The following is a 17594-nucleotide window of genomic DNA, read 5'->3' as shown; positions in this document are numbered from 1 at the left end:
GTGGTACAGAATAAATGTGACCAGTTTGATAGTGTATGTATTGCTTATAATATATAGTTCAAGCTATAAAAAATATAAAAATATAGTTGCTTATAATATATAGTTCAGGCTATTAAAAAGCAAAAGATTTAAAGATATGGGTTATTATAAGACACTGTAATGACACAGGCGCTAGGATGTAAAAGACAAAAACCTGTGCATCTGAACATCAATGAAACATGATATACAGGTTTAACTGCCAGAATTTGTGCAGAGTACTATTCCATACTTCCTGATACGCAGCTGATACATTCCCAGTATTGTCAATGCAGAAAGGATACTATTAGCCAGGCTCATTCTATGGACATGGAAAAGAGTCAGAACCTGCATATTCTACAAAGGTATGCACAGGTCACCAATACATATGGAAATGGAAAACTAGAAGCCACCCTCCACCAACACACCCAACTCTATATGATATGATCACTCACCCTGCAGTGCAGACGGCTGAGGTAGTGAGGCCAGCAGGAGATCTTGCTTTGTTTGGTATATTCTGGCCGTTGACAGGAAATATGCAGTTGCAAACTGTCGGGAATAAAATAATTTTAAAAGGGCTGCTACAGGGGAGCTGAGAGCCCTCTGAGTGACAGGATCAGAGCGACAGGATGCTCCCTCCTGAGTCCCAGCACCAGGCATGCAGCAGAAACACCACTGAGCAGACACACCTAGTGACCAGCTCTGCCAGCTGCTGCTCACACCTGACCTGCTGCCTCTGCACTGCCCAGCGAGGGAGGTGGAATGACAGATGCACAGAGTCCTATCAGATAGGGATCACCAGTCAACCTGCCTTTTCTTTCCTGCTATGAGAAAGCACTGGTTGCCATGGAAACCCACATACCCTCTATTAGTGTGGGAGGGGGGGAAACTATACTCTCAGTGACAGGAAAGGATCTGCTGGCTCAGCTCCCTTGAGAGATGTGTGCGGGCACATGTGTGTGTTCATGTGCGCACGTGTGTGTATACGTCCCTGTGTGTGTGAATGTGTGCATGCATGTGTATATATGCGAGCATTTCTTTAAAACTTCCAAAGAAACTGATAACCAGGTCTGTGTGTTGGAAGACGAGTTAACCATCTTTAAAAGAAAATGATTCTTTTATCCTCGTTGAGTTCTGTACGAAGGAAGCTCCTGAGTGGGCCTTGCATGCAGCTGATCCTGCTTAGATGCCAGCTAGGAGTGAGCACCGCTGAGGGGACTCAAAAGCCTTCTTCTCTTTGCCCCACCCCACTACAAAGCTGAGATTTGTCCACACCCCACCTTACACCCTCCATCAAACCCAGGAGTTATGAATTAGAGGGGGAAAGTGCTGGGGAAATGTTCTCACCTGCCTCCAGCTGTGAGCCTGTGCACCGGAAAACAAACACCTCCCTCCCTTCAGCTCTGGGTAGAACCCAGCCGGGAGGCAGGCAGCCCCCTGAGTTTTCGGATCTAATTGCCCCCTGAATATTCCTCGCTGGTCCGGGGAGACCAACGCCCTCTGGGGAGACTGGTTCGAACCTCAGGCCAGAGTGCAGTGTGGAACCCCCTATCCCAGGGAGCAAGAATACAAGTCGTTCGTGACGATGACGGTGCTGTTCTGGACGCCCGGCTGTAATTTGTCCTTCGACAATAGCGAGTGGGGGATGCCCAGACATAGATGAGGACGCCAAGACAGAGAGATGAAGTTCCTTCTCAGCGTTCTCTATCAGGCCAGCGACAATGCGACAATGAGATTCGGTGGGAGCTCAGCGCCGCTCTTCTCCCCCCTCCTCCCGTCCTTTCCCACCCGCTCCTCCCTCCTTTACTCCCATTCCCCCATCCCCTACTCGATCTCTTGCCCTCCCGTTCCATCCCTCCTCCCGAGTCCTCCCCTGGCGCCCTAGCCCCTCCACCCTTCTTCCACCTCCCTTCCAACTTCCCCCTCCCGGCCTCTCCCACCCACCCTGGGCAGTTCGCGGAAGCTTCTGGGAGCGCGCAGGGGAGTGACCGCAGCAGAGGAGCCGCGCGCAGGCGTAGTCCGCCTTCTCCCGCGTCCCGTGCCCTGACGCTGCTGACGCCTGGGGGCGCCGGCGAGCCAGCCCTTTTTTAGTCCTCCGTCTGTGGCCGCGATTTCTCCTTCTGGACCAGTTCTGGGGGCAGCGGCAGTCATGTCCGAGTCCGTTAGTGCCATGTTGGGGGCGGGTAGGAGGGGGCGCCCTGCTAGGCCAGAATCTTCATACCCCCGCGGACGGACGGCAGCTGAGTAAACCGAGGCACAGGAAAGCAAAGCCCCGTGCTACCCCCAGAGGCGCGGGTACAGGGCGGTGCGGAAGAACAGTCTCTGGGGCGGCGCGGGGAGGGCCCGGGCCGGCTTTGGTTGGAAAGAGGGAAAGCGAGAGAACGCTGGAGGGAGGTCACCCCGCTTCTAGTCCGCGCCTGCTCCCGGGAGACCCAGACCTCTGCCCGAGGCACCCAGTCCTCGCGCTGAGCCACCGCGCGAAGCCCGAAGCCCGGGGCTGGGCAGCGACCGAGAGGCGTGTCCCCACCCGCGGTTTCCCAGTGTCCTTGAAGTTTGACTTATAAAAGCACCGGCCAGTGCCTTAAACGCCATTAAGCGTTTAAGGCTTAAACGCCTCTGCCCTTCCCTTCACATAGGGAGCGGGGCGGGACGGCGTCTGCCTCTCGCAGCTGGATACGTAAGGAAAATTCGGTTTCCCTTAAGTAAACGTTTTACTTCTACAACTCTGGGGCACTTTGGCTTTTAGGGCACTCTTTTTCCTGTAATTTACTGAAAAATGAAGTGAAGAGGGTTTTTGTTGCACCTCCCTCAACAACTTGTCCCCTTGGCCCTACAGACAGGTTAGGGGGCGGTGGCCCTACTGCCTCCCCGCCTCTTGACCACCGAGGAAACAGACCCCGAGGTCCGCAGCTCTTGGGAAACGGGTGAATGAGGCGCCCGCGGGCTCAGGTGTGCACGCGCAGGTGGCGCGTGAGGTTGGTGCTGCGGCTGAAGCGGCGGCCGCACTGCCCGCAGCGGTAGGGCTGCTCGCCCGTGTGCGTGCGCCGGTGCACAGTCAGCGAGGAGTTCTTGAGGAAGGCCTTGCCGCACTGGCCGCAGCGGTAGGGCCGCTCCCCGGTGTGAATGCGCTGGTGCTCGATGAGGTACGCGCTCTGCCCGAAGGCTTTGCCGCACTGCCCGCACTGGAAGGGCTTGGCGCCCGTGTGGGCAGCCTCGTGCACGGCCAGGGACGAGCGCCCCGCGAAATGCTTGTGGCATACGGGGCAGACGTAGGGCTTCTCGCCTGTGTGCACACGCCGGTGCTGCGCCAGCGCGGAGTTCTTGCCGAAGGCCTTGCCGCACTGGCCGCATTCGAAGGGCCTGGCGCCCAGGTGCACGCGCTGGTGCTGGATGAGGTAGGAGCTCTGGCTGAAGGCCTTGCCGCAGTCCCCGCACGCGTACGGCCGCTCGCCCGTGTGCACGCGCCGGTGCAGCGTGAGCGCCGAGCTCTTGTTGAAGGCGCGGCCACACTCGGAGCAAGCGAACGGCTTCTCCCCCGTGTGCGTGCGCCGGTGCTCGGTCAGGTGCATGTTCTGGCTGAAGGCCTTGCCGCAGTCCCCGCACACGTACGGCCGTTCGCCCGTGTGCGTGCGCCGGTGCACGACGAGGTGCATGTGCTGACTGAAGGCCTTGCCGCAGTCCCCGCACATGAACGGCCGCTCGCCCGTGTGCGTGCGCTCGTGCTGAGCCAGCGAAGACGCCTTGCGGAAGGCCTTCCCGCAGCGCCCGCACGCGTAGGGTCGCTCGCCCGTGTGCGTGCGCTGGTGTGCCACCAGGTTCATGCGCTGACTGAAGGCCTTGCCGCAGTCCCCGCAGCCGTAGGGCTTCTCGCCCGTGTGCACCCGCCGGTGCGTGGTGAGCGCCGAGCGCTCGGAGAAGCGTTTCCCACACGCAGCGCACTCGAAGGGCTTCTCCCCTGTGTGCGTGCGCCAGTGCTTGGTCAGGGCCGAGCGGCAGCCGAAAGCTTTACCGCACTCTGGGCAGCCGTGCGGCCGCCTCCCCACACGCACCACGGGGAGCTGGACCAACATAGCCCACGTCAGGGGCACTTCGGTGGAGGCACCCGCGCTGAGTCTGAGGGGCAGCGTCGAGGGGAGCCAGTCACACCAGGAGTCTGACTTCCGGGAACGCTCCCGCTGGGCCCCTTTGGCCCCACGTGGTCTCTCCACCCCGTCCCCCACTGTCCAAGCGCCCCCACCGTCGGGCGTGTCTTCTGGAAAGTCCTCCTCAGGCTCTGGTGCTTTCGGCTCTGGTCTGGTCTCCAAGTCTGGGGGGACAGAGATGGTCTTTAGCGGGGGTTCGCAATCAGGGTTGCAGAGCGGGGTGTCCTCAGCCTGCCAATCATTCGGGTCGTCTGTGGATGCAGGGTGGGGGTATGCCCCAGCAGGAACTGCACAGGGCTGCTGGGGCAAAGGGGGCGGGCAGGGTTGGGATGGAATCTGCACGAGGCTGCTGGAGCAGAGAAAATGGAGTTGGGGAGGAGGAAGCCCATCTACACAGGAGATGGAAGTGGCAAGGCGGGTGGGGGGCAGAGGCACACTCTGCCAGCCAGACCCAACAGTCCCCCCACACCTGTTCTGTCCCTTGCCACCCAGCCTCCATCATAGGAGCCACAGCTCCATCACCCAGCAACCACTGATGTCACCTCTGCTTCTCCTGGTCTGGACCTCTGCGCAGCTTGCTACCCCAATGCCCACAAGGGAGGGGGGGCCTGAACGTGACTGAGGGCTGCAGTCCCCCTTCTGGCTGTGGGGTAGTTCCCACCCACCCCATCTCATTAGGGTGCATGTTCTGGATAAAGGCCTTGGGGATATCCAACACTGCCACTCTCTGAAGATGATACTTGTTACCTCTCAGTGGAGGATCCCCAAATCTGTTTTGGGGTCCTCTCCCTGACTCCTCCAGCAGCCTAACCCTGCGGGACAGACCATTCCTGTCTTTTGCAACATCCCCTTGCAGATGGCAGTTTCTACTCTTGCAGGTTCGCCCACGGTCCTGATTCAAAGCCTAAGGATTCCTCCCAAACATCCCAGTGACCCTACAAACACCCCACTGGGAAAAAATGGGGGGGGCAGAGTCATAGTACAGCAAGGAGGGCGCTGGCATTGCACGTGGCAACCCAGGTTCCACCCATGACACCCCATATGGTCCTCCCACCAGGAGTGATCCCTGAGTGCAGAGCCAGGAGTAAACTCTGAGCACAGCTGGGTGTAGTCAAAAAGCAAAAATGAACATGCCCTAGCTAGAGTGCCCTCTCTCCTCCAGTACCCCCCACCCTATCTCTAACCCCTTCCTGCCTTCACAATCCCTCCATTCTGCCACCCCTCCCTCTATCCCTTTACCCATCCATCCATCCCTCATGAAGTCTCTATTATTTTCCCTAGGGACACTTTATGCGATTACAATCCGTTTTTTCTTTTTGGGGGGAGCATCTTCCCAGAAGTGCTCATGGCTGGTGGTGCTTGCAACCAAGCCAGGGCAGTGTGAAATCCACCCCCATATCATTGCCAGACCCCAAATGACAACCCTGGAACTGCGGTCCACATGGCCAACAGTGCCCAGCAGTTCTACTCTGGCTTCAGTTGATTTGTTTTTATTTTTTGAAGTTTTGACTTTCTACATAGCACAATCTGCCTCACCGGGGACAGGTGGCAGTGGGTTGCAGGCCCTCACCGAGTGAGAACAGGTTCTGGAAGTTCTCCAGCATCACATCTCTGTACAGGTCCCTTTGGGCAAGGTCAAGCTGCTGCCACTCCTCCTGGGTGAAGTCCACGGCCACATCCCTGAAGGTCACTGATTCCTGTGAAGAGGAAACGCACCAACCTCTAACTGAACAAGGCCTAGAGAAGTGGCCAGAGTAGCCAAAGGGATCTCAGGAGGGCTTGAAGGGTGCGTGTGACAGACTCCACAGGGACCCTCAAGGATGACAAGAATGAAAACAGTATGATGTTGCTTAGCGCCCAAAGCCCCAGACTGAGAAATGGGAAGAAAGAGTCCATCAACTGCCATCTGTCACCTGCCCCATGTAAGCAGCTGTCACTTATACCCATTTGCTACTTCTGTCCAATGTGCACAATCACTACCCAGAGGTGGAGAGGTCACTGGGCCACCCCAGCTGTGCTCAGGAGCATCCAGGGCCTCCCCTACTAGTTTTTAGGGTCTTCCAGGGCTGCTCCTGGCGTGCTTGGGGCCCTAAGGTGCTGGGGACAGAACCAGGTAGGGCACATGTACTATATCCTAGTTCCTAGGAAAATGATTTTTTCTTTTTTTGGTGACAGGGGGTTTGGGGCTGGGCTGGTGGTGCTCAGGGACCCTACGCCTGGCTCTATTCTCAGTGGTCAGTACTGACAGGGCTCAGGAGACCATATACAGTGCTGGGGATCAAAACTGGAGTGGCCTTGTGCAGGGCAAGTGTCTTCCCCACTGTACTCTCTCCACCCCTCGAAGAAAAAAATATTTAAAAGCTCAAACTCAATGACTGTACAAACTGATCATGCAGTCAAAACCAGTGATGGTCAGGGCTGGAGCAACAGCACAGTGGGTAGGGCATTTGCCTTGCACGCAGCCAACTCGGGTTCGATTCCCAGCATCTCATATGGTCCCTGAGCACCACCAGGAGTAATTCCTGAGTGCAGAGCCAGGAGTAACCTCTGTGCATCGCTGGGTGTGACCCCAAAAAAAGAAAAAAAAAAAAGAAAGAAAACCAGTGATGGCCATCAAGTGCTCAAGGCACGGGATCCCTTTTGCAGACCATTGGATGGGGATTTAAAAATACCTGCGCTAATGTATGGTCCATTTTCAAAATCAAACATCAGAGCAGATGCATGAATGCAGAAATGCCTCCCCTGTCATGTTTGGATGGGAACAGCTCCATCTTACCACCAGTTAGTGATGGTCAAAAAACAAAAGGCCCAGGGGCTGGAGTGACAGCACAGCGGGTAGGGCGTTTGCCTTGCACGCAGCCGACCCGGGTTCAATTCCCAGCATCCCATATGGTCCCCCGAGCACCGCCAGGAGTAATTCCTGAGTGCAAAGCCAGGAGTAACCCCTGAGCATCGCCGGGTGTTACCCAAAAAGAAAAAAAAAGGCCCAGGTGGGTCACATTCTTCCATTAAATATGTGTGACATAAAGACAAGTTCAAAGGAAAATACCACAAACAGACACACAGCGGACTACCTGGCTACAGGATCCTGGCACAGCCATCACTTCCTGGGTGCCCACCCCTCTCCGAGAGTCCGAAGGATGGTCTGTGCTATTCAGTCTCCAGGTGTAGGCCAGAAGTTGGGAACAGAACAAGGGAAGAGGCAAGAAGGTCTGCAGAGCCACAGGGACATCACATCTCCTGGGCTGAAGCTGCAGGTCAGGGGGTTCCCCAAGATGAAAGCCCAAAATTTGGCAAGACTCACCGAGGCATTGATGGTCAGCAGCTGGGCCATCACTCTGCAGGGTGGGCCTGGCAGGAAGAGAGAGGGTGGGAGGGAGCAGCTACACAGACACGTGCACCCCAAACATAGGCAGGGGGCAAGAAGGGACATGTGCGTGCCCAAACACAAGCAGAGAGTACACACGGCAACGCTAGGAGGCACTTTATCGCAAAGCTCAACTCTTCCCCACACACCCCATGAGGAGGGTATTATATGCCCCCCACCACCCATGTCACAGATGCAGAAACTGAGGCCAAAGGGTGAAGCTACAGGGACAGGAGAAGGGTGGGGATCTGTGTGCTTGAAGGAGTCAAGCCCCAGGCAGGTCCCCAACATGGAAACCCATGCACACATACTGTACAGACGTGCACACACACCTGCACAGACCCACAGGCACACCTGCACTGACAGGCACACACACCTGTAAAGATCCGCATGCACTGATAGCACACACACCTGCTCAGACTCACAAGCACACCTGCACACACGCGCACAGACAAGCTTGGCCCTGCACACACTCACCTGTCCCCAGCTCAGGGCTTGACAGCCCCCCTCCCCAGTTCAAACTCCCCTACTCTGGGCCCAACCTGGCCGCACCCTTGCACCCTCAGCTTGGGCACTCCCAACTCTGCTAGGCCTCCGGAGTTAGGGCGGACACGCCCCTTGGCCCTCCCACTCCCTTTCACACCACCGTCCCAATCGGGCCTCTCCCGTCGGCCCCCGACTCTACATTGTGACTACCAGCCAGTCGTACCTCCTACCCTGGCCAGGCCCCTGCCCCAGGCCAGGGTCACGTCTGACAGTCAAAGCGCAGGGGCGCCCCAGGCTCTCCTGGACAATGACCTGCGCCGCCAGACCAGTACGACGCAGAGCGCCTGCGCAGACGCTGGACTACGCTTCCCAGAAGCCTGCGCCCTCTCCAGCTGACGCGCCTCGTCTCCCAAGGACCTTCGCGGCGCGGAGCACGGACGAGCGGGACTGGCCAGGACTGCGAGGAAGGAGGAACTGGACGCGAGAGCTGACGGGGAGCAGGAGGGAGGAGAGGGGCACTGCACGCCTCGAGGAGCAGGACGGCAGAGAGGGTCACTGGGCTGGTGGTGGGAGGATGGTCGGAACAGGAAAAGAGAAATGGGTGATGGAGGAAATTCAGCCAGTGGAGAGGTGAGAGCTGGCGAGGCAGCAGGGGGGTAAGGCGCTGGTCTTGGGTGCAGCTGACTAGGCTAAATCCCCAGCAATGCTTGTACACCACCAACCACCCCCACCACCACCACCACCTCTATGTCTGCCCCTAGCTCCGCCCCCTCCCTGCAAAAAAAAGACGAAAAAAAAAATAGGGAGACCAAAAAATGTAATGCAAATTCAGAATGGACAAGGGGGACCAAGAGATGGCACAGCGGGCCGGGCATTTTTGCCTTAAAACGGCTGACCTGAGTTGGATTCCAGGAATCCCATATGGTCCCCCGAGCCCACCAGGTGTGATCCCTGAGCATCACTGGGTGTGGGCCCCAAAACAAAAAATTTTTAGAAGAACGGAGAAGGGATAGACTGAAGAAAGAGGGTAGAAGAAAGAACTAAAGAACTGTAAGGAAGAGGGAATGCGGGAAGAGGAGACGGTGTAATTGGGTTGGGCAAGGAGCTGGGATGAGAAGGGGTCCCATATACATGACAAGCGCCCTAACTTTGTCCTCTCCTCCAGCCCAGAAGACACTGTCACTGTGGTGCTAAAGGGTCATACCCTTTGTCCTGGTGTTCACACTCACCTGGGCATTGCAAACAGTGGGGCTGACAGGCTCAAACAACAGTTGCCAGGACCAAACTCAGCATGTGTACCAGAGGGTTTAAAACTCAGGAGGTGCTCTAAGCAATATGCGCTCCTCCAGGCCCTCAACAGTACCAAAGTATATGAGAGGAGCCGAGCCGTACTACAGCAGGGAGCGCATTTGCCTTGCACGCACCCCACCTGGGGTCCATTCCCAACACCCCATAGTGTCCCCCAAGCCCCACCAGGTGTGATTCCTGAGCACAGAACCAGGAGTAAGCTGGGTGTGATCCCAAAACCAAAAAAAATTAAGTACATGAGTGTAGGATATCATTGGTTTGTCCTGTCTCCCTTGCCACAAAGAGTTTACGTTTATCTGGTAATAATCTCTAAACATTTTGAGACAACACTGGTTCATTGTGAGACGGTAACCCAAACGAAAGCTTGTAACTATCTCACGGTGATTCAATAAAATTTATTCAAAAAAAAACAAAAAACATTGGTCTGTCCTGTTCCCCTTGCCACAGGAAGCTTAGGTTTATCACAGTGCTCCTGAGGCACTTTCATTCCACTGCGTTTATCTGTAAACTCCTCTCTATGCTTTCTTCCCCAACCGATCTATCACCTTTTCCCCCTAATCAGACTGTGTTAACTTGTAAGGTCAGATTCCTCAGAAATCTATGATTTTATATGTATGAGTGAAATATTGTCTTTCTCCTCTCTTTATGTCTTTTGAATACTTTAGTTTAAAGCAATGTCCTTTCTGTATGGACAAAGGAAGTCAATATTATGCTTTATAACTTGGGATTTAATTGGCTGTTGGGGACTGCTCAGGACCCTGAACAAAAGAGGACCCCAAAACCTTTACCCTGGACAAACCGGAAAATTCCATTACCAGCTTTGCTTGACCTGAGGCAAAGGTGCCCTTGTGACAAAGGAAATAGCCAAACTCAAGAGGTAAAAGTAGCCCAGGGCAGTTAACTAAGAGACGCCATTAAGCCCCCCATTAAGTAGAATACCTTCCTCTACCTTGTGCATTCCTCCTGCCAGATGCTCCTGCCAGATAGACCCTTGCCTTCCCCTCCCCACTATTTCTCAATCTACTCTTGAAGAATGTTGTAAGCCCACCTAATACACCCCGAACCTTTCCTTATTTGGTCTGAGAAGACACTTCCCTGATGATTGACAACTTATGTACCAACCCCCTGCTAAGAAAAGTATAAAGCCAGTGTGGCAGTTAATAAAGTTGCCCTTGATCGGCATGTGTCGTCTTGGGCCCCCTGTTTACTAACCTCACTAGTCTTATTTCAGATCGGGACCCTCACAGAATCCACCTAATTAGGAGCGCTTTCCACTGTTGTCTCTCCGAGGGCCGGAGAGATCTCCAGGGGAACGCGCAATTGGCTTTGAATATTACTCATTCCCGGGCATCTGCTTTCTCGACTTAAGCCTCAGTTGTCCTTAGTTCCTAGCACCCCAAAAGCAGGGTCCCAACTAGGGACTAAAAGAACCCAGGACAAGCTGTGAGCTACTCTGGCATCGATATGGGCCAGGCCAAAGTGCCACAATTCTTAACTATAAGTTAAGAGTTTGATCATGGACAAATGCTGTCATGATCCAAAAGCAACGATGAGACTAGGACCCTGCTAGGGACAGGAAAGACTTATCTGGCCTGAGCACTATAGTCTGAGATCGAGATGGCCCCAGGAGAGCAATTCTATAAGCTTAATGTCTCTCTTACTGTGTCCATACAAAATGATTAATATTTTGAATGCTTATATGTTAGTTGGACAAGGAGAGGAGAAACACACCCATGGAATTATGCTCTTGAGTGGGTCGTCCTGCTGAAAGAGAATCTGTCCTAGAAGCAGCATCCCCTGAGAGAAAGAACTTTAACCCTATTGATTGTGACCACCTAATGTGTAAGCCCCAACCCCTTATGCTTTGGGATTTAACTAGGCTGTAAGAATGGGGTGGGGGTGCCAGATCCAGAGAAGCCAGATCCAGATTCAGATCCAGAGCAAGAAGGAGAATGAAGTAGCATGGGGGAGGAAGAAGCAGGAGGAGAATCTGAGGAGAATGGAGATGGGAATGGAATAAACTGCAACTGAGACCAACCACCCTGGCCCTCGTTCCTTCCTTGGCCTCCTCATCGCCATCAACCTCCCCAGGGTGGGGGAAGTAGCGTGAGACTACCAAACACGGGCAGCGGTGGGGAAGAGATAGAGCCCCCTGCTGTGCCCCTTTTTTGTGTTTACACACGAGAATCCACGTATGTGCCTCTACAGATATACACATGCACACAAGCACAATTTCACGTATTACCATCTTACAGCAGAGTGGTACATTAAGATTGATGAGTATAATGATGTATAAGCATGATGCAAAGTGCACCAAGTGCACTTTGTTGTAGTCTGTATTTTGATAATGTATGTCAGGTATCCATCATTATAGTATTATAATACTATAATGATGGATACTATAATAAGTTTATAGAATAAACTTCTACACAAATTCTCTGCTCTTATTACAAATCTCTCCAACTCCTTCCTGTCAAGCACTGTTATTTTTTTTAATATCTCCATACTTTGTATATTCCAAAATGTAGTAATCCTTTCAGACTGGATTCTCTCTTAGCAGGGTGGATACTGTTCAGATAGTAACCCAAAATAACAAAACCTCAAGTTCTGTTTAAAAAAAAAAAGTCCTCAAGTCCTTCCCTGGCCTTGGCAGATATTGTTTAATACTGTTACTCAAGGATTTTACAAGCTTCCTTTCAAATGGTACTTTTAAAAGGGTTTTCAGAAAATGAGTTTAATATAAAATACTAGATTGCTGAAATATTAAATAAATGTATTAAAGAAATAGTTCAATGAGCTAAATGCATGCTTTGCACGCAGGCTGACCTGGTCCAATCCACAGCACCATGTGGTTGCCTGAGAACTACCACATGCAGCCCCAAAACTAAAAAGTCCTAGGTTAGGGCCCAAGTCTGGAACATAGTGACAGAATGCTGCCTTGAAAGTGCAAGAACCTAAGTTTGATTTTGACCTGTGGTCCCATGCCACGCTGCTGGGCAAAATTCCTGGCCCCACTTCTGGGATCTCTGCTCCAAGGGGTACGGTCTCTGGTATACTACAGCCAAGTAAGTAACTCTGGCTATCAGAACACCAGGGAGATGGCTCAAAGAAGTGTATTTGAACAGTATCCACCCTGCTAAGAGAGAATCCAGTCTAAAAGGATTACTACATTTTGGAATAAAGTTCACTCAAAGAGTAAACAAAGGCTTTGTATGTCCCAGGCTCAATTACCCCCACAGCACCCTCACCAAAAAAAAAAAAAGGGAAGGGGGGGAATTGTGCCAAGCTAGACAGATAACACATTGTCACTGAATTAGTCAACTGTCATAAGCAATTATCACAGACTGTCAGTACAAGTTATTTCCTCACCTTTCTGGAGAGAAGTCCAAGATAGGCTGCTAGTAGGACTGGGTTTAGAGCTACCTCTCTTCCTAGCTTATCAATGGTTACTTTCTGGTTGTAGCCTTAAATGGTCTTTCCTCTGTGCAATTTTATCCCTATGGCCTCAAATAGCATAAGAATTCTTTCAACACTATGACACAAAATCCCTTTTTGAAAAATATTGGCCTTTCCACTGCTGCACGAACATGATCCCAGAGGCCAACCAAACTACTTTGGGCACCAGCAGCTCACAGAAATGTCTCTAGACTGTGAACTGAGCCACTGCCCCATGTGGCGCCAGGGGGGAAGAGTTTTTCTCTCTCAGCTTTTCTATCTTATGAGCACCACAAAAGGGAAGTAAAAGCTTGCAGTGATGCAATTTCTGGCAGAAATTTCCCTGGACTTTGTTACTAAAATACAGAAATCCAAAACCTCATATCTCTTAATTGTCAGCAATGTAGAACATTATCAAATGGTTCCTTTTCAGCAGGTCTGACTTTGGGGGGAAACTCCAACAATAATAGTGAGTTTTTTGTTGAAATATTGAAGGTAATCAAAGTAAAGTGAAATCTATCAGCTACACAGGTGGGGGGGAGGTATACTGGGGCTCCTGGTGGTGGAAAATGTGCACTGGTGATGGGATGGGTGTGGAGCATTGTATAATGAAGACTTAAGACTGAAAGCTCTGTAACTTTCCACATGGTGATTCAATAAAAAAAATTTAAAAAAAGAAAAAAGAAAGAAAAATATTTTTCTTGATGCAATAATTTCAAGATCCGAATTATGCAATTACACAGGCAACTGCATCAAGGGTTGGAAAGATATGGGAAGAGCATTTGTCTCGCACACACTGACCCAGATTCAACCCCTGGCACCCCAAGCTTAGTTCCCCAAGCCCCGCAAGAAGCAATTCTTGAGCAAAAAAACAAGAGTTAAGCAGTTGGCTTTGCCACTAAAGTGAAACCAACAAGAACATAAAAAAAGAGAGGCCGGAGCCAAAGTATAGGGGGAAGGTGCTTGCCTTTTGCTCAACAGACCCCGGTTCAATCCCCGGTGTACCATATGGTCTTCCGAGCACTCCAGAAATGATCTCTGAGTACAGGGTCAGGAATAAACCCTGAACATCGTTGGGTATGGCCCCAAAATAAAAAGTAACAAAAAAAAGTATCATAAACACTCTTTGCACTTAGCATTTCTCAACCTTTTTAGTTATCCAGAACGCTTGATCTCTACATTCATTTCAGATGACAATAATTGTGTGTCTGTCCTGTGCACACTATGGGTTAATTTACCTATATCAGAAAATACACAAAGTCTGGGCTGGCAAGATAATACAGTGGATGAGGCACTTGCCTTGCATACTTCCAACTCAGGTTCCAAGCTCAGCATCACATATCCCCCCAAGCCCACCAGGAATGATTCCGGAGCTCAGAGCCAAGAGTCAATCCTCAGCACTGTTGGCTCTGGCCCAAAAACCAAAAATAAAAGAAAAAGAAAGAAAAGACAGGAATGTTACTTGCCCCTTCTCACAAAAAAAAAAAAAAAATCATTTTCTAACACCTCAAACTTTTCAAGGATTCTACTGTCAATGTTCATACCAAATTTTGTATTTTAATTGCTGGGAAAATGAGCAATAAATGCTGAAAATGAAATCTAAGAAAGATTAATGGATAATTTGAAGAATTACAACCTTAGAAAACACAAAAAATAGTGCTTAAGCCCCTAAAATCACAATCAGGAGAACATTATCCCTTTAGAGAACTGCTATAAAATGACACACATCCAGCAGCCTTTCAAACTCCAAAGAGAATTTTATCTGACTAGCTAGTACATCGTAACCATATGGGAGGGTACAGTCAGTTTCTCAAGGGAAAAGGATGGTGTAGTCATAAGGAGGCAAGAAAAAACTAGGCAAAGAAAATATGCCATAATTTACTTTCAAAATTATAATAATTAGAATACAGCTCTGAAAAAAAACCTTCAGTTCGTACAGCATAGTTATTTTATGGCTCTATACAATCCTTTTTAAGAGCAACATATAATTAAATGAACATGGCGAACATGCCACCCCTTTACCCCTGCCCTAATAATGATTTCCAGTGTATTATTACATTGTTTTCCGCCGTTATACCTTGGTCAACCACATTACACTTTGGTTTTTAATAAACAAATGGTGTACACATGTTTTGCAGCTCCTTTTTAAAGCTCCATTTCTCATCATGGTAGGTAACATATCCTATTATTTCAACTTTCGGTCTTTTCCAATTAGATCTTTAATGGTAATAACAGTACATTTTCATAGGTGCCACACAAGACAATGCCTGAGTCAGTGATACAGTGCTGAGGGAGCAATGCTTGGGAGAGGGAGTCTGGAAGTGGTTGGGATCAAACTCAGGGTATTATGCGTGCTTGGTATGTATTCTACCATGTGAGCCACTACCCACCCCCAAAGGTGTGTAATCAAAAAAATAAATGAGGCGCTCTCCCGCCATGTACATTAGTCAGTCATGAGTCGCTTCACCACTCGGCCTGCAGTCACCGCCAATATGCATGGAGGAGGGAACAGGGCTGCCAGGGTGGTTGTGATCAGTTGCCGTTTATTCCAATCGCTGTCCCAGCATTTATTCCATTCTCCACATGCACCTTTTCCAATCCCACTGCACACTCTATTCCTGTCTCACACTCCACTCTTTCCCGTCTCTGCCTGTCCCTCATGCTAGTCTCCCCATGCCCAGTCTCACAACCTTAGTCTAGAACTCTAGAGCTTAGCCAAGAGCTGGGGGTAGAAACTACACCTAGGTCAGATAGCACAATCAACATTGTAAAGGCCTTCACTTCCTTCCCAGGAAGTTCTTCTAAAACAAAGATCTCCTGCGAGGAGATCCGCTCAAGGGCAGAATTTCATCTAAGGATATACTTCTCCTTTCTTTAGTCCATAAACAATCATCTTAGATTTACTTCTTAATAATCTTTCTAGTCATTTTGTATGGACACAATAAGAGATATATTAAGTTTACAGGGCAGCTCTCCTGGGGAAATCTCGCTATAGATCCCAGACTACATCCTCAGGCCAGATTACTCCTTCCTAACCTTAGCATGGTCCTAGTCCCGTCACTTCTCTTTGGGTCATGACAGAATTTGTTCATGACCATGCTCTTAACTTAATAAATTTATGGCACTTGGCCTGTCCCATTTTGATACCAGGGTAGCTTCCAGTTTGTCCTGGGTCCATCTAGTCCCTTCACTGGGACACTGCTTTTGGGGTGCTAGAAACTAAGGGCAATTACAGCTAAGTCAAGTAAACATGACATGCCCAGGAATAAATATTATTTGGAGTCAATTAACTCCCAAGTTACAAAAGTATAGCATTAATTGTCTTCCTGTGTCTATACAAAAACAACATTGCCCTAAAGTGAACTATGCAAAGAACACAAGGAAAGGAGAAAAAGCAGTATTTCATTTACAAATACAAAATCCAGAGTCCTTAGAAAGATCTGACCTTTCAAGTTACAGGGTCTTATTAGGGGATAAGTGGTTAACAGAGAGAGAAAGCAGAGCACAGAGAAGTTAAAGATGAATACCGAGGAAATGGGAGTGCTTCAGGAGCATTGTGATGGGTGTAACCCAACAAACCTAAGCTCCTTGCAGCAGAGAAAAAAGCACAAACCAATGTTATCCTATATCAGTCAGTAATATATTGGAATTTTTATTGGATATCAATAAACTACATATTTAACAAGGGGAGAAATATCTTTATTAAACTGAATTTTACTCAGAGATACATCTAGTTCCCTTAAAAATATTAAAGGACCAAAGAGATAATATAGTGGGTAAGGTATTTATTTACCTTGCACACTGGTGCACAGGTTTTGACCTCCAGAAATACATATGGTCCCCCTAGCCCTGCCAGGAATGATCCCTGAACACAGAGCCAGGAAAAACCCCTGAACACTGACACTTCTGGCTCCCTCAAAAAAAAAATTTTAAATTCTAACTTCTACATTCTAAAGAGAATTACATATTTTCTCTGTCAGCGTCATTCTTACAAGTTTCACAGTATAAGATGTGAAGATTTCCTGTGTTCACTTTATGGCTCTGAATGGTTTTCATTCCTTTTATACCGAGGACTGGCATTTCTCTGAGCATATTTGCAGAAAATTATTAAACACTATGGTACAAGAATTCTCTCAACCTTTTTATACCTGTAGACAGGCAGCGGTGCAAGAACCAGCAATAGAAAACTACTGCCTTAGAACATTTCTTTTTTTATAGTGTGGGGGATTGAATTACACACGTAAGGCATGTGCTCTACTAAGCAACGTTCTCCTAGTCTCTGGAAAGAATAATGTAAACAGCATAGAATTACTTATGATATTTTTCACCAAAAAAAAAAAGTGTTGAACTGTTTCAGGTTTTTCTTTTTCCCCCCTACATTTATCTATTCAAGTTTTCTAGCTTGTTAGTTTTGCTTCTAATATTATTCCCTGTTTAGTCCTACGTTCTACCAAATGGGCTATTCTCACTTTCAAATGCCAGCTGAAGTGAGAGCTCCTCACCAATAATATTCCATGTTTTCAACTGTGGTTATCTTGCATAATATTAAAATCCCTGCATTCTGAGTAAGTTCCTACTTTGTACCACAGGGATAGTAAAAGGCCCTCTGTCTACGCTTAAACCTGTGGTTTTCTCAGTCTTGATCTGTAGCTCATTTATTTACGGATGAACTCAAATCTACGGAAATATTTACCTTACCTCGGCACTAATTATATGCCAAGAATTGTATGCTAAATCCTTTAGATAGATCATCTGACGTTGCATTCATCAAAACAATAAATTTTAACTTGAAAAATATACTGTACACTATTTTAAAAAAATAGTTAGTTGGCTAGTGTTAA

At 49.5% G+C, this 17594-nt stretch overlaps 1 protein-coding gene across 7 annotated transcripts in view; it reads right to left on the bottom strand.

Annotated features, from left to right (window-relative positions):
- Positions 1 to 468: 468 nt before the first annotated feature.
- The window catches only part of LOC101553547 (zinc finger protein 470), a 54258-nt gene continuing 37132 nt past the window's right edge, over positions 469 to 17594 (bottom strand). The window contains exons 1-6 of one of the 7 annotated variants that reach the window (XM_004616992.2): positions 8241 to 8353; positions 7462 to 7508; positions 5728 to 5854; positions 1960 to 4321; positions 1363 to 1719; positions 469 to 564 (exon numbers count right to left, since the gene is read on the bottom strand). In XM_004616992.2, coding sequence (XP_004617049.1) covers positions 2961 to 4321; positions 5728 to 5854; positions 7462 to 7491 — 1518 coding nt within the window. In that variant the 5' untranslated portion in view covers positions 7492 to 7508; positions 8241 to 8353 and the 3' untranslated portion in view covers positions 469 to 564; positions 1363 to 1719; positions 1960 to 2960. Of the gene's footprint in view, positions 565 to 1362; positions 1720 to 1959; positions 4322 to 5683; positions 5855 to 7231; positions 7440 to 7461; positions 7509 to 8233; positions 8354 to 17594 lie in introns of those variants that run through there. The other 6 variants (XM_055145305.1, XM_055145306.1, XM_055145308.1 and 3 more) reach the window with 6 other exon arrangements.

This window comes from Sorex araneus, chromosome 8 (assembly GCF_027595985.1).
Source record: "Sorex araneus isolate mSorAra2 chromosome 8, mSorAra2.pri, whole genome shotgun sequence".
Taxonomy (NCBI): domain Eukaryota; kingdom Metazoa; phylum Chordata; class Mammalia; order Eulipotyphla; family Soricidae; genus Sorex; species Sorex araneus.
This window is presented reverse-complemented; position numbering and strand designations above follow the sequence as displayed.